At 33.8% G+C, this 23,106-nt stretch overlaps 1 protein-coding gene across 1 annotated transcript in view; it reads right to left on the bottom strand.

Moving 5' to 3' along the window:
• Positions 1-23,106, bottom strand: part of ADGRB3 (adhesion G protein-coupled receptor B3) — a 658,639-nt gene that overhangs the window by 253,622 nt on the left and 381,911 nt on the right. The window contains exon 15 of the mRNA XM_063096759.1: positions 13,978-14,021. Within this exon, the coding sequence (XP_062952829.1) occupies positions 13,978-14,021 (44 nt within the window). The remainder of the gene's footprint in view (positions 1-13,977; positions 14,022-23,106) is intronic.

Below are 23,106 nucleotides of genomic sequence, written 5' to 3'. Positions count from 1 at the left end.
ATCTCAGCCTGGACTATGCTCATCATACAGATTTGAGGAGGTGAAGTACATTCTGGAAAGATTTAAATTAGATGAGTAGGATTGTAAAATGGATCTAAAAGAGACAAGCTCACTTAACTGGAATTTCAGTACTTTATTCTCCAGTGATGCTGGATAACGAGGTGTCAGTGAATCACTATTGTAATTACTTAACCCTAAAAACAGAGGCTCAGGAGAGTTCATGGTATTTCTAGGTATTCTGCAACGGAGACTCTAGCTCAAAAAAGAATGATGTAAATGTTCATTTATTTATTCATTCAACAAATATTCTGATTAATACACAATTATCAAGCACCTAATTGACATTTGGCAAAAAAATGTGTCATTGTACAATTTCTTTATAAAGTTGATGATTATGCCTATGTTCAAAATAGGTCTCAATAAATATCTCGTGTTAATATTATCTGGCAAGTTTAATTATAACTTGAACTGATTACTGCCCTGCTGACATCTTGCAACATTATTCATTAAAAAGTACTATTGTCTACTTTCAGTTGTAGTAGAAATCTGTAAATGGCTTTACTGAGCATTTTTAATATAAGAAAGCAATATGACAATTCTCTTTAGAGCTTCAAAGAACTTCCACTAATTAACCCTTGTCTCCTTAAAATTAAATTATCATTCCCTAGTAATTCAAGACAACTGCAGACCTCCTTTTCTTAATCTGCAACATCAACACTTAAGAATCACTTCTTTTACCAACTGTGGTAGATTTACCATTTAGCAGAACAAATTAAGAACTTATCAGTAATTATGAAAATAATTTCCTTCTTTTATTGAAATACTTTGTAGGCACTGCAGCTTAGCACATTATTATTCTGGGTGGCGTAGGTGTTGTTGAAAGGTAGTGTGAAAATAAGAGCCTGAATTATGAATTCCTCCCATGAACACTGAATCATTTGTATTTTCTGTGGCAAAAAGAACTTATTTCTCTCTTGGAAAAAAAAAGAACAAGAACATTTTAATTTTCAAGAACACACAGAAATTCTATACAATATGTATTGAACTAGATGACATATCAACTCTAAAATAGTATTTTACTCTTTATTCATATCTATCCATAAAACTTACCACCTTTTCTTCTGTAACATATACATCAATATAGACAAGGAAATAACCTATGTAAATTGATTGTAAAATTAAACAATTCATAAAATTCAGTAAATATCAATAAATTTAAATTCAGTAAATATTTATTAAATACCTACTCTTCTCCAGAAAATGTAATGGATGCTGGAAAATCTGAAATGGATTAGGAGAGGCATCCCTGAGAAAGCCAGTGACATTCAAAACAATCCATTAAACTTTTTGTGCCTGAAACTGTAAAAAATAGATTTTCTTGTCCTTAGTTTTTGAAGGAGACATATGTTTTAGCAACTTGTGATCTGTACCCAGGTCAGGCTGAAAAGATCTATCACCATAGAAATTACACTGAGCTGAGGCATGAAATGTCTTTTAATTATATTAATTATTAAAAGGCTAGTTGCTCAACTGTGACATAGATTCATGGGTAGTCTGAGGTCTTTCGAAACAAAGATATTGTAATTTTTTTAGCTGCAGCACAGGTCAGTTGTCTATAAGTTATTTTCCAATTCTTTCTACCTATACCTTTTGTAAAAAGAATTTCTTTAGATTTTCCAACTATCTTAGTTTGGGCTACTATAACAAAATAACTTAGACTGGGTATTGTGTAAACAAATGAAATGTACTGCTCACATTTCCGGAGGCTGGGGAGTCCAAGATCAAGGCAATAGCAAATTTGGTGTCTGGTAAGAGCTCATTCCTCATAGATGGTGCCTTCTGTGTGTCCTCACATGGTAGAACAGTCAAACGAGCTCTCCTGAGACTCTTTTAAAAGAGCACAATACCATGACCAAATCACCTCCCAGATGCCACAACTCCCAACACTACTGCACTGTGGATTAAAGTTTTGACATATAAATTTTGTGGGGACACAAGCATTCAGACCATAGTACTAAAGTCAGATCAGTATGTCACAGCTATTTGGATAACCAGAGTTTTTCACATGTTCAGAAGAGGTGGATGATAATGAATATAGAACAGTAATGTTAACATCTCTACCTCTAAGTCTCAGCTATCTTGTCCTAAGACTTGAAGTTGACAAAAATGAAAGGAAAAATAAGGAGATTTCTTTGGTAGGTAAGAGATATGAAGGTGAGGTAGGCCTCTCAATTTTAGTCTAGGGTCAAGTTATAAATTGTGAACAATCCATACATGTGTATGATAACAGAAAGGAAACTGACTGGTTGTAGACTTTGGTGAGTTGTGCTTTGTTGGACTGAATTCTGAGAATATAGGGTACATTATTACAATTATGTTTCTCATAACATAGCTTAAGATGTGCGCAAGGTATCCCTTGCAGACCAGAGCACATTTTTTTTTCTTTTTTGATCTTGTTGAATTAATAAATTTTCAAAAGTTGCTCTTGGGTAGCTGACAGGTGATGTTCAAAATAGTTAAAAATGCAATTGGTTAGAAGACTTTTTTCAGTGCTATTCCTTTTTCCCTCTTCCCCCTTTCCAAAAACTAAAGCAAACCAAACAAAAAACCAAACCACCATCCTCCCAAACAATCAAATAACTAACCAAACAAAAAACCTGGCACCAAGTTTTAAGTCCATGGCTGTACTCTCAAATATAGTTTCAGAGAATCTAGTAACACAACCCCACTTTTAAAGGTCAGTATACTAGTGGCAGGAAATAGTGCCATCCACCTTGAGTTAGCTTACTGAGTACACCATCTTATAATAGTGCTGGCTTATGATGCTGGTGAAAATTTACAGTAATAAAACTTGCCCAATTCTTGCCAAAGCCTGGTTCTACTAATAGCATCAAAAAGCAGTCATACTACAATACCAGTTCACACGCTGAAAGAGTTGCCTGAACAGGGAGAGTGGATAGACAGAGATATTGGTCAGATAGCCTTTTATATGCTATATATTGGTGATATAGTGTTTTACTATTACATTGAAAATAATATATTTTTAAGTGTAGATTTACAAATTTCTTTCCTTTTATAGACCATGTTTGATATATTTTCAAATGTCTTTTTTTGCTTTCAATTTTTGCAAAATATGTTATCTGCAATAAGAAATCAGTTTGACTCTAAATATAATTTGCAAAATGTTGTTACTTGATTTACAACCCCTAAGTATAATTACTTATGTCCTTTATATCAAACAAATGAAAATGATTAACCAGAAGGTTTTCATTTTTTCAGTCAAAATCATTAATGCTACATGCATTAGTATCCTATTGTTTTTCCTCAGTGGCCCACAAAATTAGATCTGTAACCTATGCATGTATTATCCAACCTTAATTTTAAAAGATATTTATAAATATATAATGAATTGCTTGATTAATAATGTCTAAGAAAAGACAATGTTAGGTACTTTAATTATTGTCTGTAACCCCAAACCTGTAAAATAGTTATTAATTATAGTAAAAATAGGAAATTCTGAGGCTTAAAATAAGAAAAGAATATAACAAATTGAATCTTGAGGAAAATGTCCAGTCTGTTGTTTAGAGGATATACTCTTATAAGTAAGGGAAATTTTAGCCTGAGTCATCCAAATGACTGAAGAAATATAGTTTTAAAATTATCTCATATGAATTCTCAGCAATTTAAAGCCTGTGTCTTTCTAAAATAGAACCACAGACATTAGCAAATTAAGAGAGGTTCACCAGGGGCCTATCCTTGCCAGCTAGCTCTAGGTTGTTCCTATTAATATGATATCCATTAATATTTTAATAACATAATTTTAAAAATCTTGTCAAAAGAGTCTCCTGGAATCATAGCAGGGCCCTAAGAACAGCCTAAATTGGTGAGAAATATTGGATGAATTCCCAGTTTTGCTACTATTAATTTTTAAAATATTTAGTTTAAGTAAATACTTCAAAAACTGACTTCAATGACTTTCTGAGAATAAAAGCAAAAAGGAGGGTAGATGGAGCAAAGGGCAGAACACGTGTTTCACACAATATAGACACTGATGAGAGCTTTTTATAGCACCTGGTAGTCTCCTGTCCGGCATCTCCTGGCTTTATTTCATCCAGGTCACTTTTTTTTTCTTTCCTACTCTGAAATCCTTCCCAAAGTATATGACACCATTAAAAAATAACTTTGGAGATACTTGAGGCCCACTGTTCAAACAAGATAATGTGACTAGCTAGCCGTCTCTATTAGATTTTCCACTAAGCAAACAGTGAAACAGACAACTTCCTGCATCTCTCAAACCTTTATTGTGCATTTGCCATTTTTTAGCCACTGGGCAGAGCATTGTTTGAGCATTTCTGTTGGTCCTCATCATCACACCATGCAATAGGAAATATGCCTGTTTTGATTTTTTTAGTAATCTGGAGTTTAGGGTGATTACATTTGGAGCTGTTCTTATTATTCTTTTTTCTTCATATTACTGATCAAAAGTTGAAGCTAATTTTCAGCTTTCTTTTTCTTTTTTTTTTTGGGTGGCTGGCTGGTCCAGGGATCTGAACCCTTGACCTTGGTGTTACAACACCACGCTTTAGCCACCTGAGCTAACTGGCCAGCACCCTAATTTTCAGTTTATGACTTCAAATAACCAGCAACCTTTACTGACAAATTGGGATCCCTTACCTCATATAATATTTTCACTAAACTATGAAGATAAATATAGAATAATATTTTTCCTTTCAAAAATTGTGGTCTTTCTAGATCATTACTCATATAGTGGTCTGGAAAGTAATATGACTTTCTATAATAATTGACTACAGGAAATTGTAATCTAGATATCATTGGCAATATTCTGGATTTAGAAATACCTATGAATAAGGCCAGGGAGTTTTCATTTCTGAATTTGAATACCATGCTAGAAAATTAATATTAAAATGTTGACTCTGCCCCTCCAATGTTTTGTTTTAACACACATCACTTCTTGATTTAAAAAAAAAAATGTATATATATAAATATAAAGGTCTCTTTTCATTAGAATTCTTAGCAATTTTAATTTCAGAAAATATTTAGTTTTCATTTCATAATTTATGTCTATTACTTCTCAGGCATTACACAATCTAATTGGATAGTTGGGATAATGACCACTGTGGAGTCAGAGGGAAAGATATTTAGATAGCAGAAAGAAAATGCAAGGCCAGACACACGAGGAAAGCACCTAGAAGGGACAGAGAGCTCTAAAACAAATTATAACAGTAGGTAGATGGCTCAGGAAAGCCAGAGATGGATCCTGAAGTGATACCTTGCAAATCTGGGGCACTTGCTAAGTAAGCATAAATTATATTAAATGAATCATAGCATCTTGGAATAAGTCAATTTAAAGAATACATGTAATTCAATTGAATTAAATGACATTCCCTATTCTCCTTATCTTAATCTATCTACCCATGAAATTTTTGCCTTTTTACACACTATGTAATTTATTAATCTATTATATTTACATTCTTATTGCACTTCTCCTACCTATCCTCTAATCTAAGCCCCATAAGGCAGGTATTTTGGTCTGTTCCCTGATATATGTGCCAGGCACCTTGAACAACAAAACAAATAATTGGTTTCGAAGAAATATTTGTCAAATGAAGTAATGAATTTACTGAGCACTAACTATTTGCAAATCTCTTTGTTAAGCACAGTGGAATTTACAAGAACAAATGTGACATGCTTCCCATCTTCAAATATTTAAGTCTAGAAGAAAATATCAAATTGCTGTAATGTAAGGCAGAAAATATAAATGTTATAAAAGATATATACATAAAGCACTTTAGGGCAGCTCTTACCAACTGGTATGCTGTGGGATATTGGTGTGCTGTTCAAGAATTATAGATTTAAAGAGATATTGATTTAGATTTCCTATTTCCAACAATAAGATATACATATATATTTTGGATCAACCTTCCTATTTGAATATTGCTAGAAATGCTGAAATATATGTGGAAAAAATGTGACATGACCCAGCCCTCATGTGGATTTGCAGCCTGGGTTCTCAAAATCTTGGTGGTCCAGGGAAGCTGTAGACTTAATTTAATTTTAGGGATCCTGGGTTAAAGCAGTATCAGCATGCATTAAGAAGAGGCAAATACAAATTGTCTTTGGAGATTCCTTTGTCCATGGACCCAGAGAATCCTCACCAATTAGTTTTCTGAGAACAATTAACATGACATAACCTAGCACAGTAGGAAATAAGGCACTATGGGTGAGAATTAGGAGAAAAGAGCAGAAACAGACCCATGGATACTTCAAATACAAGAACAATCAGTCAAAGATTATAAAACAATTATGCACCATATGTTAAAAGAAACAAAACATAAGCTTCAAATACCTGCATAAAATAGGAAACTATAAAAAGTAATCTAGTAGATTTTTAAAAAATTGCCAAATGTGGAGTATACTTACAATTATAAAGCAAATATATTTCACAGAGTCTGGTTCCCTGCAGTTACAGGTTTAGCCAAAGATTTCAGAATTACATATAAAAATGTTAACCTTGCAAAAGACAGGAAACTTTCCCCAGGCTAAAAGTCTCTGTTGTAAGATAAAGAATTGTAACACAGCAATGTTGCTGGCTCAAGGACAGACAAGTTACTTGATTGATATGTAAAGATACTGGGAAATTGCTGTAGGGAAAAACAGTGTTTGCTAAGATCAAGCTTTTGTTGGTGGATCAACTTAACCTTTTGCAAACTGCAGTATGGAATGGCACTTTGCTTGTTACCAGCCTCTATTGTTAAACTATTACCCCACCTATGTTCTTTTTCTGTAACTTCCTGGTCTGGAAAATAAATGTGGGGAGAGAACTCCAATTCATGGTTAATTTCCCAAGGAAGGAATGCCTTGCTCTTTAGGGTTCCAGGAGATTAACCCCTTTGGGTTCTCTCACTGCTCAGAAGAAATGGGCTTTGAGTAATCCTTTTGTGGCTCCATCACCCAGGGGAAGAGAGGTGATAAATCCATGTTAGGCAAAGCAACAACCAAATAAAAACTCTAGCAATAAAAAAAGACAATAACTTAAACTTAAAACTCTTTGGATAATTAAATAACAAGTTAGACAAAACTGAAGAGAGAATGGTGAGCTGAATAATTTAAAATGTATAACTGAGGGGGGAAAAAGGAGAAATATGGAAGAGAGGTTAATGAGATGAGGAGGACAGGAAACAACATTATTCAGAATTCCAGATGAAGATAGATTATGGGTGAATTTATATTTTTTATCTTTATTTTTATTTTTATTTATCACTATACAATGTAGTTGATGTTTATGTCCCTTAACCAGTTCCTCCTTTCTCCCTCCCTCTCCTCTATTCTCCACATCAATGTCATATCTGTTCACTTCTCTTAGCAAGCTCAAGGAACTGTTGTGATTGTTGTGTCTTCTCCCCTCCCTGCCCATTTATTTGTTGGTATATTTATTTATTTATTTTTATTAGCTCCCACAAATAAGTGAGAACATGTGGTATTTCTCTTTCTGTGCCTGGCTTATTTCACTTAACCTAATTTTCTCTAAGTCCATCCATGTTGCTGCAAATCATAGTATTTCATTTTTTTTCTTTTTTACAGCAGAGTAATATTCCATTGTGTAGATATAATACATTTTCCTTATTCACTCATCCAATGATGGACATTTAGGCTGGTTCCAACTCTTGACTATTGTAAATAGTGCTGCAATAAACATGGGAGTACAGCTATCCCTTCAACCTGATGATTTCCAGTGAATCTATATTTGAAAAAATAATGACTGGTGATTTTCCGGAACTAATGGGGATATTGATTCTCTCATCCCTTGGGCACACTACCCTGACCCTGACTTGTTAAAATTTTCATTCATTTACCCCAATATGATACATAATCTATATTTTCTGTGTGCCAAGATATAAAAAATGCTGGAAAGTGCTGTTTGGGGCAGGGGATGGCATTTTTTTTTTTTTTTCTGTAAAAGTCTAGACGGTAAATATTTTAGGATTTGCAGGCATTACGATTTCTGTTGTGACTCAGCTCTATAGTTGTTGCACAAAAGCAGCTGTAGTCAACACATAAACAAATAGGCATGACTGTGTTTGATAAAACTTTATTTCTACGAACAAGGAGCAGTCTGGATTTGTGCCACAGGCTTAGTTTGCCAACCTCTACATTAGAATGTTAAGGCGAGAGTTATAACAAATAACGTATGGCGCCATTTTACTCCCAATGTTAGTTCTCAGAATGCATGTTGGGGGCACAATGAAATGCTTCTTGAACTTTATTTCTGACACTAATGGACATAATGGGTTGTTAATAATATTAGAGGCACTTACGTAAACTTTACCAGTTAAAAAGGGATCATTTACACACTAATAAATTCAAGAACACAAGTACAACTTCAGGAAACTAGGCACTTAAGACCCAATACCATTAAGTCTGTGATATAATCTAACCATTCTAAAGAAAATTCAAAACATTTTAAGAAGTAAAAACAAAAATTCCCAGAAGAAAGCTGAAACAAGGTCATTTTGAATTATAATGACTTTATGAGAAAACACACAATTATGGATATAACAAAACTTCAAAAAGCAATGTACAATATAAGGCAGAAAAGCAAAAAGTAAAGCTTCATTTAGTTTCCTATCAATGAATCTTCAATTATTTTGTTACTTTTTAGGAAATTAAGATCTTTCTGTTGCTTTCTGCAGTACTTTTAAAGGAGCAAGGTTGCTTTGCAAACAGAAGCAAAAATTCTTTCAACAATAAATCTGAAAATCAATAGCTATCCTAAAGTCAAGCATTATTTTTTTGACTATGATATAATATTTCACTGTTTTGAGATCAGGTAAATTTTACTTTAATTCACAGGGGCTAGCATTTTGATAATGTAAAGGTCCAATATTTTTATTTCTGACAGCATGAATATATTCAAGGGAAAAAAAGCACAACATAATTTTATATTATTAGGGAATTGATTATTGGATGTGAATGGATAACGGGAAGTCCTATGAAATCCCGACATCTTAGATGCAAACTCCAAAAATTTAACTTAACTGTTTCTGCAGTTACCCCATACTAGCTCTGAATACATATACCCACTGAGGCAGATTACATCAAGTGTCAGTCAAAAATAGTTATTTTTTATTATTCCAACTATGGAAAAGCAAACATAACCTTAGAAATTATTCAGTAAAATTGAACGTATTGACATACTGACACCAAAGACGTATACTGGACACATTAGAAACTGATGCACATGGCAATGTTAATTTGGAAGAGTGAACAGTGAGCATCAAATGTTTATCATATATATATATATATATATATATATACACACACACATATACATATATATATACACATATATATATGATTTATTTTTAAAGTATTGACTGCCATGACTTACTCAGTTATGTTTTAATGTTTTTAAAATACCTATCGTGTGATAAGAGTAACAAAACTTCTTGAACTTCATACAATTTTAAGCCTGTCTCTGGTTAACTGAATTACCAGTGAATTCTTGAAATACTCGTAGTGTTCTACTGGAATCATGGCTCTAAGTATGCTGAACATTTTGAATGCAGGTTTTCTTTTTCATTGCTGCTCAAGAAAAGGCTTCAGTTAGGTAAATGCATCCTTTGTAAAGGACGCTTCCATATTTACCTCCAAACAATAAGATCACCTTATTACTATTTTATACATTAGCTATTCTTGGTCTATTTTCTTTATTAATTTTTGCATAAATTAAGTCTCCAACAAAACCTCTTCCTTGTTCTTTTTGCTCCTTTACTAAGATTGTAAGAAAATTTCTGTTTATGTTAGTTTGCCCCCTGTCTCCCCAATTGGAACAGAGGCTTATAAAAGTTTATTCTTTGGTTATCCCCTGGAGGGGAAAGGTTGGCTATCCCCTAATAGTAATAATTTGTATAACTGCTTTGATTTTCTAAGAAGTCACAGATTTTTCTTAGGATGTAAAATGTTGTATCTCCTTAATGCATAGGTATTTTAACCACCCAGAGAGCAAATAAAATGATGGCAATCTCTCTGGACGAATGGGATAAGGCTGGGGTGTTATACTGTGAGGTAAATAAAATGTAGATTTCCAGTATGAATGACAGAAGAAGAGGAAGATGTTCTGGGTGTGAAGAAATACAGATAAGAGAAGCAAAGGAGAAGAATCACTTCAATTCAATTACTTAACTTCAGATAAAACAGGCCCGTGTCAGTCTCAGTCAAGATGCAACTATTACTACTTCCAGCTACAATAAATCAATTTGAAATGCAGAAAATGGAAAAGTTCAGTCCTTAAAAGCTTTTGTTTTCAACTATAATGTGAGCAAATAAATTACAAATGGATTGATAGAACTATTTAGCAACAGTTAAGTGATAGTTAAGAAGTTACAATTAAAATTTATGCAATTAAAACTCTGAAATATTTTCTGAAAGCAAATGTGATCCTTTACAGATTTAAGAGCATCAAATGGATGGTGATGTAAGACCCATAGAGAAAGATCACAGGTGAATTGAAGGTAGAGATTATAGGCTTTCCAGGGAAGGTAGTCACCATACCTGATCCAATACTAAATCCAAATTCAGAGTAGCTCAAAGAATGTACAGATATCAATCATTCAAATGATAACTCTGTAAGCCATTTTAAAAAAAATTCTCCTACCTAAAAGAAACTTATTTCTGAAGTGAGCAAACAATTTTCAATTTATTTTGTGGGTCACATGTAATGAAACATTATCTGCATTTTGTTAATTAGTGAACTGAAGCAAGACTGGAATATGTTCTAAAATTACCTAAAAGTGTTGTGTCTAGTGAGAGTAAAATAAAATGTCTTTTTTTTGTGATTACTTTGGTAATAGATTACCCTTTAAAATAAAATTAGCTGTTCATAATTGACCTTAAGACTGTAACAAGCTGAAGCATTCTCCCTTTAAACTTTCAGTATTAGGCCTAATAATTCCTAGAAATACTTATCAACTGATAAAATAGAGACGGGAATAATTATTAAATAGCAAAAGAGTATCTGGGAAGCATGCAAACATTTGTTTCTGTACAAACTAGTCAATAAATATTTGTTGAATGTATGCTGTATGCAGGTGTAGTGAGCATCAAGAGTGCAGTGGTGAATAAGAAAGATTAAGATGGCTTATTTTCCAGTGGGGGAGACAGACAAAAAGCAGGCAAAAACAAATAAGAAAGTAGGAACGCATGCTGTGAAAAATATAAATGGAGTGATATACAGGGAACAACAGAATGACACTTTCAATTAGACATTCTAAGGAGAGATGTACAGAGTACGTAGAAGCCCAGTTTATACAATAAGACGAATTAGAAATGATTTCAATAGCCATCTGTATAGGTAATAATAGATCTATTATGATATACCTGTACAATGCAGCAGGAACAAGGAATGAAATACGACCAGTAATATGTCTGCATACATATGTCAATACATAAATCGATATCTGAAATTATACACAGCAAAATATAAATAGGAATGACCTTAGACATATGGGTGGATGTGGAGACCCAAGGTGGTGGTGATCAACGAAGCCGTTTACTTAACAGTTATGTTTCAAAGCTTTACAACTAAAAGAGGCTCATGCATTGCTTTTGTAATTAAAAATCAATTTTAAATAATTAAAAAGAAAGGCAACTTGATAAACCAAAATTAAAACATAACTTCTAATTTCAACTTTATTACTGAAGTCTTAAAAATATAATTTGTCAGCCCTTTTCTGTATAAAAAGAAGTAGCACTATCTCTTCACTATTAACTCTATTTGCAAGACCTAAATCCAAATTCAAAATCGTTGCATTGGTAAAAATATTAGATATATGAACATGATCAAAATAGAAGAAAAGATGTGAAGAAAGGAAACAAATTTGTTAAAAACTAACCCAGGGCTGGCAGGTTAGCTCAGTTGGTTAGAGCTTGGTGTTATAACATCGAGATCAAGAGTTCGGATCCTCCTACTGGCAAGCTGTCCCCACAAAAAATAAGTAAAATAAAATAAAAAATATATAAAATAAAATAAAAACTAACCCAGAAAAACAATTTTAATGATGAAACAATCTGGTCGAAAGTGTGATGGGACAGAAATTCTGTCACAGTGGAAAGTATTTTGATCACTTTTCAGTTACATCAAGGAAATATGAATTACACTGATCTCTTGAGATTATCTGCTTTGTAACACAACTAAACACACTACTTTCCTCAGATAGTTTTCTTCAAGGATAACTTAAAAGTTGAATTTTGTAAAGTTAAGACCTGTTCTTTGTGAAGGATAACAGTCATGTCAGCAGCAGATGTTAGGGAAAGCAGAGTGTGATTGATTTCTAAGGTAAATGCTGACCTCGAATACCAACAGCTTTATAATTAAACTGAACATTTTATACCTCTGTGAAAGAACACTAACAAGAGGTACAAAATAGGGGAATGTTTCTTCTTGTAGTGACCCTTTAATGATCCTAAAGGGCTTTTGGAATAACCAACACTTTCCCCTGTTTGGATCAACATAAAAGCACATTCCAAGTGAAAAGATAATAAAACTAAATCAAAGTTGGTTATTACTCATGGAGATGTGCTATAATCAGTTTAAGATAGCATATTTTTCTTAAGCAGAAAACATTTGATTAGATTTTTATAACATTTTATTCTTCCCTTAACTATACAACATTCTGATCATCATCTTAGAATACACCACCAAAGTCTTCTCTGGCTCTTAGCAGGGAGAGGAAAGTTTGCAAACTTTTTTCTACCGTAGATTTCTCTATGGGATTTCAAAGAGAAAAAATATGACATCAGTGAGGGCACCTAGTTCATGTCATCACCAGGGCAAGTTGAGATTCTCTTTAGAGTACTCTGGTTACTAGGAGAAAAGGATCCTTTGAATATCAGAACTTTATAGCAAAATAATATGCTTAATATTATTGATCTCTCACCCACATAAAGACACTTGTAGTTCAAAGAATACCAGCATCCTAGGACTGAGCAAATTGCTGGGGGTTTCATCTTTTTTAAAAAAATTAAGAATGTCCCTCTTCTAGACTCTGGTGAGAAGGAGGTAAAGTCATAAAACCTCAGCTATAGATCATATTTATGGTGAAGAACACTGGGAAAATTCTTAGAATATAGACCCTGACAATATGGTGCTCTATGTGACAGTCTACACATGTTGGTGTTAGTTTTTGAGTTGATTGATATTTATCTCCCTTCCATTCAAAACAAAACAAAACCAAAAAATAGCTTGTAATCTACATAAGAATTTAAAATATAGGAGTCCAACTAAGACTTAGCCATGGATTTTTCTGCTCTATGAAACATTAAAATCTCATAGTATTATCAACAAGCTGAAGATGATTTTGACCAGATATATTGCAATTACTTGTACAAACAAAAAAATTCAACATAGAATTACTCATCCTTATTTCATTTAATTATTTTCTATTGTCTGCATGAATTCATAAAATGTATGAATAAAAGTTTAAATGTCACTCAATATTTTTATAACAAAACAATTTGCAAGGCTCTTACAAACATTGCATTACTGTGATAATACATTCAAAGTCATGCAAGTAATGTATTGGCTAAATGACTATAGAGATTGCTACTTTATTCTGCAATCCTAAACTGAATTACTAGGGCAAGATGTTGAAATATCATTTGAGCTTCTATAATTCCAAAGTACTAGAGCTTTTAAAAAAATCCTCACAGAATTCACATTGCAATGTGCCTTACACATTAGGTAATGCAATCCTATCTTAGGACATAACCTGATGGCATCATCACACACAAACACATTCATCATGCTGTCGTGCAGATTCAAAAAGGAGAATGGTTTTTCTCTAAGTGTAACTCACATCCCACTAACTTATCATATTCCTGCTAACTAGCAGAGGGTTGAAATAACTTAATGTGCTTTGAATATTTAGTCCAAAGTAACAAAAAAAATCTGTCACTTACGTTTTTGAGTCATCCCACAAGACGCAATAAGGATTCAAAGTACCCTAAAAATAAGCAGAGAAAAATAAAAATAAATATATGTAAATACATACATAAAACTTGAAGGATTATGTGAAATGCAAATGGAATAGTGGGTTTATCTTGCAGTAAGATGCTTTAAAGATCCCACCCTTATATTTTTTATAAGAAATGTGCATTTCCTTTCTCACTGATTTAGTGACCCATTTTATGAATTCTTATGAAAACAATACATCTATCCAAATATCATAACCTATATTTAGTTTTGTTGAAAATTGGAAGTAAAACTCATATACCATAAGTTCATATTTTAATGATTTTAATTTCATAAATATTTTTCTAAAATATTAATTGCTGGATTACTTTCTTTACGAGGACCAAGATAGTCACAATATTTTAATCACAGTGAAGTATCCTGTATTTTGCACATATACAACCATGACCACCACCTCCTCTTCATCTCTAGTTGGTGTTTCTTAGAGGCAAGAGGTAGTTGCATTAACTATCTATTTTCAGAGTGTGTTGACTTGCAATATCTTCTTAATCAACAGATAATATTTGTATAGAATCATTTCTAACAAAATTTTAAGAAAAAAATGTTTTGTTTTTTCATTCAGCTCAATAATTATGTATTGAGTACCCACGATGACCTTCAAAATGATGCAATGAATTTTCCACAGTGGATTTTCCAGGGAAGTGCTTTCTGTTTTAGAGTTCCCATTGTTGGCGTTTTTTTCTTCCTGTCTGCCTTTTCATTTTTATTGGGTCTTATTTTGCCCTTTGAAACTAATTTAATAATTCTTCCTTTATGGAGTATCCTTAGTATCTAACAGATTTTATCATATCCCTGAAGAGCCTTCTCTTATCCATTAAACATACTCTGTTGGTTTCAAGCTCTCTTGCCCTCCACTTTACTCATTTCCTGGAGCACACACTTTTAAAGTGCATTTAGGGAAATCATCTGCTTGTGTTTGACCTGTGCATAGTCTCTCCAATTTAGTTTGCCATATTCCTAATAATGGGAGCTAAGATTGTATCAGATATTTTAGTCGACTCTTCCTGAGCTTGACAGGTATTACTCATACATTGCATTCTCTTGGGAGCTTTTTAAATCCTGATTTTGGCACATTTACTGTTGCTTCCAAGCTTTGTGTCATACAGGATTAAGAAACCAACTTGATTATCTATGTCATGATCCAACTAAGTCATTGATAAATAGGATAATAGTCCAAGGCAGTTAAAGGATACAGTCCTGAAACAGGCCACTGGCTCCCTTCCTCGGATGGACATTCTCCCTCAGTGCCAGCAAGCAATCACCCAGCCCTGCAGCCTCCATCGTGTGCACAACTAGATAATCACTGGAGTGTATCTGGCCATGCTACATCTTTGAAAGTCTAGGCAAGCTGTTTCTCAGGTATGCTTTTCTAAGTGCTGTTTATTGGGTCCATTCTAGACTTTCCTAAAAACCAAAATTAAGCTTTCTATTCTAAAATTTATGAAAATCACCCAGTCTTATTTGTTATTCATTTTAATTGGAACATTTGACTAACTCCAGTATTGAAGCATCACTACTAGTCTCCAAAACCCCTCAGAGACCACATATCCAAGGTATCGTACATCTTATTAAATGCTCATACAAAACACTCCCTTTCCTGAAAAAGGTCATAATCTTATAGAAGTAGGTGAAAAACATACATATGCAATGTTTATATAACAATATAAGAGAAATGCTCATATGAATGTCACTAGTCATAATTTACTGTGTAAAGGACAGATAAGGGACAGAGTATCATGACCTGAGCTAATCAGTGTGAGTTTCACAGAAGAAGTGGGCTCTTCTCCAGTTTTAACAGAAGGCATAGATCTGGATATTTAAGGGAGGGGAAGGGGAATGGTGTTTCATATTGGTTTCTTCTTCTACCTTGTAAGAGCCTATCTGGTTTTATTTAGGTTTTTCATATGGCTCGTGACTTTCTGAGAAATCCTCACTATAGCTACAATGTTATACCATAGAGTTAAGCTGTATTTATGTAAGGTTTTTTTCAAAGGAGCTCAGACCACTCTAAAGACAACAAATAATCCTTGGAATATCATGCATGAGAGTATACACTTCATGGGATACAAATACCAAGTCAGGTGAGGAACCTGAGAGGACAGATCCTCTAAACCTAGGCTGCCGATCTTAGGAATATGAGCTAGATTAAATTAAATCTCTATATAAACCAATGCAGGATACCAATTATAGGCTTAAAATTTCATAATTACTGTTCATAACAGGTTACCACAAGAGAAAATGATATTAGAAAAGAAATACAATATGAGCTTAATTGTTTGGATACCCCTTTCCCTTTTGCCCCCTGAAGAAACTGATTTTCACTTACAGGTGAAAGTATAAAGATAAGAAATGTTTCTTCTACTCTTATTCCATGCCTTTCTCAACACTTGGTTTTTTATCCTCTACCTTCTTCACTCTCACCTCTTCCACCACATTGCATGTTTCTCTCTCTTTCTGTCCTTATGAAAATTGAAACACCACCCGTGGGAGAATTGTTATAGGTTACCAAATGCACCATTCAATCTTGGGTTTCACTATACATTCTGCGATGTACACAACAGAATGACACCCCTCTGTGAACATTTATTCTAGTATAGTCACTGATGCGTAGGCCTGCAAAATGAGGTCGATAATTTAAACATTTGAAGTTTAAAAAAATAAGCAGAAAACAAATTAGAAGAATCTTAGTACATGGATAGACCAGTTTAACTTAAGAAATAAGAGTGTGAGATGGTTCTGCTGAGAAACTACTTGTAAAATAGTTGTTATAATTTTCAGACACTCTTCTCAAAGGGACTCTTCTACAAGATCTGTTATAAGGAATTTATAAGAAATCAATAGCAGGAAATGGCGAGCCCAACAGAGAGCCGTAAGAAAATATAATGACAGGAACAAGAGGAAAATAAGCACGTTGTGAACTCACCTACAGAAGTAGATTTAAGAAATGCATTAAACTAAGAAAACACAAATTGTCAGGTGGATGAGACAGATGAGTTAAAGATTAATTTACCAAGCTGTCAGTATAACTGACACTTAAAATATTAAAACTGAATGTATGTGAAAACTTTTGGAAAGAATATGCTATTCTTGACAAACACATTTTTGACTAAAAAGCAAAAAAGACACACAAAAATTGAAACTGGCTCTCTTGGCTCCATTCAAAATAGCATAGTTGAACGAGTTAAACATTGTTATTCATCCACTTTTAAGCACTTTAAAAATGAACGATAATCCAAACTGCCTAATTATCATAAATGTTCCCCACACCACTTTCAAGTGCCTTTGCTATTTTCTTTTATTTCTCTCCTCTGTTTCAGTATCAACCAAACCAATCATTTTATTTAATAGAAGAATAAATCATCAGCTTTGTCAATGTATCTCTATGGATGATTCTTTCTTTTACTTTGCTTTTTGTATCTTTTCAGTTTTCTTATAAAATAAGGGATTTGGACACACTTTCTAGACATAGTTATCAATGGTTCTTGAATGACATTCATGAGTGAATTTATTTTATTCTTTCAAAACTCTCTTCCAAGTCTTCTTTTCTAAGGGATACTTTAAATACACCTCCCTATTGTAAAGTATTCCCACAAAGAAGCAAGTCAAAAGAGAGAGCCGGGAAGGCGATCAGAACAAGTTCATCCATTCACTTATTCATGCAAAAATCATTTAGTAAACACCTATTACATTCCAGATATCCTGCAAGGTTCTGTAATACTGGGTTGAACAAAAAACAAAATCCCTGACTTATAAATTTCACTATAGTGAAGGGGGCAGGGAAAGAGACAAAAAACATCAAGTAAGTATATAATATGCTAGATGGCAATACATGTTATAATTAAAAGTAAATCACAGCGAGTAGGAAAAACTGGGAAAGTTGATGGATCGTAATTTTGTACATTAGGAAAGCTTCACCAATGAGAAGGCATTTGAATGAGATCTGAAAGAAATTGGTTGCAGAAAAGATACCTATATAGTCACAATAAAAATTAATAATGACCTGGTTTCATACATTTTCCCTGGTGTTTTTAAGTTCTGAATAAATTCAATTCACATGCTGTCTTAATCACACTCTTGCTGTCTTAATATTTTCAAAATGTCCTCTCTCTGGACCTACTGTAGAATCAGCTGGCATGCTTTTTAAAGATGTAGATTCCTTGGCTCCAGGAATTTTGAGATTAGGTCTAAATCTTAAAAATCTGCATTTTAATGATTTCTCCCTCCATGCTCTATAATTTTTACCCACATCAAATCTGCAGAATTATTGCTCAAGACACACAACAGAAATAACAAGGTTATTCCACTCTGCTTTTATTCAAACTTTCAAAGGCTTAGTACTCATATGCCATAGTAAATTCCTAATATGGAAACCTCATGACTTTTTTGTACCTTTCATAACCTTCTTGAAAAAAAGGGTAACATCTTGTCTGTGGAGGCAAAGCAAGTAAATGGACTAAGCCACTAAGGACATGAAGAAAGGTGGTGACTTCATCATAACTATTTTAACATTTCTGATTTTCTCAATCAGATGTTCCAAAATGTTTTTTTCTATCACATCACCCAGTGAATTAGATGTTGACTCTTGAGTGTGGATGGGAGTAAAACTGTTTAACTGACTCTTTCTTTAATTTTCTAAATTTTAGACTTCGAGGCATTACAAAAAAATGACCTGGCTTTTGCTGAGCTTATACTGCCTTTCTTTTTTGACTAAAGTTGAAGTGTTATAACTGCACAAATAGATTTTGGGGATTCCTTAAGAACATTTTCAACATGACTAATCTGACCTGCAAAAGACTAATTCATATCCTGTTTACAATTTTAATACTACTTGAGAAAAGACATGTAAAAAAATCTCAGGAATGCATGCTAGGGAAAGAAAGATATTAGTAGGTGTACATTTTTTCCACAGTAAAAACTATGACAGTTCACTAAACGCTGATCAGTGCAAGGAAGCCCTTTCAGGGTTATGTCTTCTAACATATAAATAGCTCCATAAGCCCTGAAAGTATGACACCACCCAAGGTAATCATGCAGTTGAAAAAGTATAAAATGTGGGCCGAGCCCGTGGCGCACTTGGTAGAGTGCTGCGCTGGGAGCGCGGCGACGCTCCCGCCGCGGGTTCGGATCCTATATAGGACTGACCGGTGCACTCACTGGCTGAGTGCCGGTCACGAAAAAACGACAAAAAAAAAAAAAAAAAAAAAAAAAAAAAAAAAGTATAAAATGAGACTCAACAACAGGAAATAGTCTGCTGAATGTTCTCCAAAACTTTTCTCAAGGTTATGGTAAGCACTGTCCTATATTTTAGTATTTTTAGTGATACTTAAATCTGGGTCTTACCCTCATGTTTTTGTGAAGTGATACCTGGTAGGTACCTGAAGTTTAAAGAGCCTCACTGAGAATGCAACACTGTGTTCTTACTTGTTAGGAGTATGGAGGCAGAATATTTAAATGGACTATGAGCCTTCTAAGGAAAGCATCACATCGAAAACCAGTTAAACCAAGAAGATGGAAAAGAGCTGGCTTTAGCTAAAGCAGAACAATATAAAGGTCACTGAAGTAAGAAATGCAGAATGTTGTTTTATGAGGAAGAGTCCCATCCATGTTACATAGCTCTTCTCAGGGAGTTGACAGCTATTTAATTGGAACACAAGGAGAGAGCATATATTTAATTTAGCTTCTGTTATATGGTTACTCCGTAGCTCACGTTAACCAGATGACACTATTTTTATACATGTGATAATAGCTTGCTTCTCTAATTTCTGAGATATATCACTAACCTGAGTGGACATTATTTCCTGATGAATACTTTCTGTCATATGGGAAGCAGTAAAAGGTAAAACCATCATCAGAAATTTTTTATGAGGGTACTTCAAAAAGTTTGTGGAAAGATTTGTATCATCTTTTAATTCTATTTTTACACAAACCTTTTGAAGTACCCTTGTATATGTGTATCCTTCAAAGAAAATTCTTGCCTCCATGTATATGTCTTAGAGTGTATTACACATATATGATTACATCATTTGCAACAATGGCTGTATAGAGATATGGTGAACCTCTCAGCAAATGAATGGGTCTTCTAGGGGCAAAAACTGTCCAAGTATTTCCTATGAGTTGAAGTGGCAAATAACTGTAATAAACAAACATTTAAATAACTAAATTCTATATAGATACAGCAAATAACTTAAGTCTTTTCCTTTTATATCCAATAGGATATAATAATGTATCCTAATAATAATTATACAGGGTTGTAATAGAGACAAGGGCAGGCAGAGTGGTTTGCTTTAGTCCAGTTTACCAGCTGTCAGAAGAAAGTTTTGTTAAGTTGTTTCAAGAGCACAACACATTGGCAAATGGCAGAATTGTCCTAGACATCTAACACCTTGTTACATACAGATCTTCGTTTGGCTACCTTGGTGATGCTGTCTCATGGCATTCTCCAATTTCCCCTAATATCCCACCACCACTTTATAATGACTATTCTCACTGTCTTGTGATTTCTTTCATCAGGTTCTTTGAGTGCTAGTATAATAATTACCGGGACAAAATGTGCTCTGTAGTTTTTAATTGATTTTCATTGAATAATGTATTATCAGTATAATACATCTGATTCAAAATGGCACTATTAATGTATAAATATATTATTTTTATTACCTAGAAATTAATTTTGCGGTGCTCCAATGCAGGGTGTATTAGTTTTCTACTGCTGCTGTAACAAATTATCATGAACATAGCAACACAAAACAACACACATTTGTTTTCTCACAGTTTCCAGGGGTCAGGTGAGCTCAGGTGAGTGTCTGCTTAAGAGTTTCACAAAGCTAAGATCAGTGTTGGCAAGACTGCACTCCTCTCTGGAGGATCTGGGGATGAATCTGCTTATGGTTCCTTGCCGTTGTATGACTGAGGTCCCCACTTCCTCCCTGGTTGGCAACCAGGGATTGTCTTCAGTTTTCGAGGCTGCCAACATCCCCATAGCTTGTAGTCAGTCCTCTTCTTTATCTTCAAAGTCAGCAATCACAGGTTGAGTCCTTCTTACATTGCATCTCTCTGACCACAGATGAGAAAGGTTCTCCACTCTTAATGGCTCATGTAATTAAACTGGACCTAGTCAGATAATCCAGGATAATTTTCCCATTTCAAAGTCCTTACCCTTAATCACATCAGACAAATATCCCTTTTGACATATAATACACATGTGACACACATGTTTCTTTTTATGTGTAGTCACACAAAAGTCCTGTTTGGACATGTAACGTAATATTCACAGGTTCTGGGGATTAGGATGTGGACATCTGTGGGGGACCATTATTCCACCTGCCACACGGGGGTTGACAAACTATAGCTCATGGGATAAATCTGGCCTGCCACCTATTTTTGTAGACAAATTTTATTGGAACAGAACCCATTGTTTACATATTGTCTATGCTGCTTTCATACACTAACAACATAGTTGAGTAGATGAAACAGAAATCACTGTGGCTCCCATGCTAAAAATATTTACTATCTAACTCTTTAATGAAAAAGTTTGCCAACCCCTGCTTCAACAATAGCCCAATTCTTCAAAAATATTTTTGAAGAACACCAATTATGTATCATGAATAAAGCACTAAATTTGAAATCTCAGAAGGATGCTTATTTAAGTTTAGGAATTAAGAATATAACTGAGAAAAAAAATGTAGCTAGAGAACAATTTCTATCTCAATTTCAGCTATTGGCAGGCCCATCAATCTTCTTATCTGGTTAGAATTTCAAGACTCTCCCATAAAAATTACCAAGATCTTTTTTTTATCGGTTATGAATATTCATGAGATACAGAGCTGATTGTCATCCCTCATGACCAAGATCTTTAAGCAGGCAAAATGTCAGAAATCTCCCAAATGGAAAAAAGCTTGGCTAGAAAATTTTAAAAGGAGAAGGATACAGACAATCCTTTATAAAAATTATAAATAGACTGAACTTTTTAAAGCTTTATAAAAGTGGTTTTTAATTGCTTAGGTTATTAGCCTTTTATATTCATGAAAATACCCCTGAAAAATGTTGGAATTTTGTCTCATTGTTTCTCATGCTTATCTAGTGGTAAAAAGCATATGAATTACAGTCTTCCATTGTGTTTTCCATTATGATTTACAAAGGCCATGGCTCACAATTAATTTTAGTTTTTGCACATAAAACAAATTTCTTAATTTGCTAACTTGATCCTGTTAGTATGCAAGCAAACATGGCAAAGAGAACAAAATCCACAAGCCCAAATTCCCATGAGATCTTTTGGGCATATGACCAATTTGAGAACTACAAATACATCTGGTGTTTTTTTCTCAACCCTGAAAGATAGCTGTAGCACTCTACCCAGAGTTGGTCTCCAGTGGAAGAAAAAAAAAAAAAAATTAAAGGCAAGGTTAGACTACAGGCCAGCATGGTCCACCGTACCTTTCCACTCTGAATAAAACTACATAGAGAATATTTATTTGGAAAGAGAATGCATTCTCAGGCTTACAAAGTTAATAGATCAGGAGATAAGTAAAATGCATTTATTTTCTTATTCTAACTCACCTTTAAAGAAGGGATGTTATTCACTTTGGAAAGTCACAGTAGGCCCAGACCTGTCAGATCAAATGGTGTGTGTATGTGTGTGCGTACATACATATCTATTCTGTTGCACTCATCTAGGTCTCAAGAATTATTTTCAATAAGTTTATTGTTTCCTTATGCATTATAGAACATAACAATATGATAAGTACAAATATCACTCTGAAGAAACCTTAAGTAAGAAAGAAAACAAAATTCTTTTCCTGGGAAAAGCAAATTAGATATTTCTCAAAAGCTAACAATTGCTATGCCCAGGCACTAAGGAACACAAATCCTGACTCTATAGGTCATGACAATGAAAACATAAGACTAAGAAACTGAACTCAGAATAGTGTCTTACTCATCAATGATTTATGAGCTAGTTAAAACTGCAATTGGCTTTGCTAAATACAATTTGGAATCAGAAGTTTCCTTATTCTACTAGTTCCCAAGGGCCTTATTATATTTAACATACTGTAAACACTATT

The sequence above is a fragment of the Cynocephalus volans genome, chromosome 5 (genome assembly GCF_027409185.1).
Source record: "Cynocephalus volans isolate mCynVol1 chromosome 5, mCynVol1.pri, whole genome shotgun sequence".
NCBI classification, from domain to species: domain Eukaryota; kingdom Metazoa; phylum Chordata; class Mammalia; order Dermoptera; family Cynocephalidae; genus Cynocephalus; species Cynocephalus volans.
Note: the sequence above shows the minus strand (reverse complement) of the source record. Positions and strands in the feature narration are given on the sequence as shown.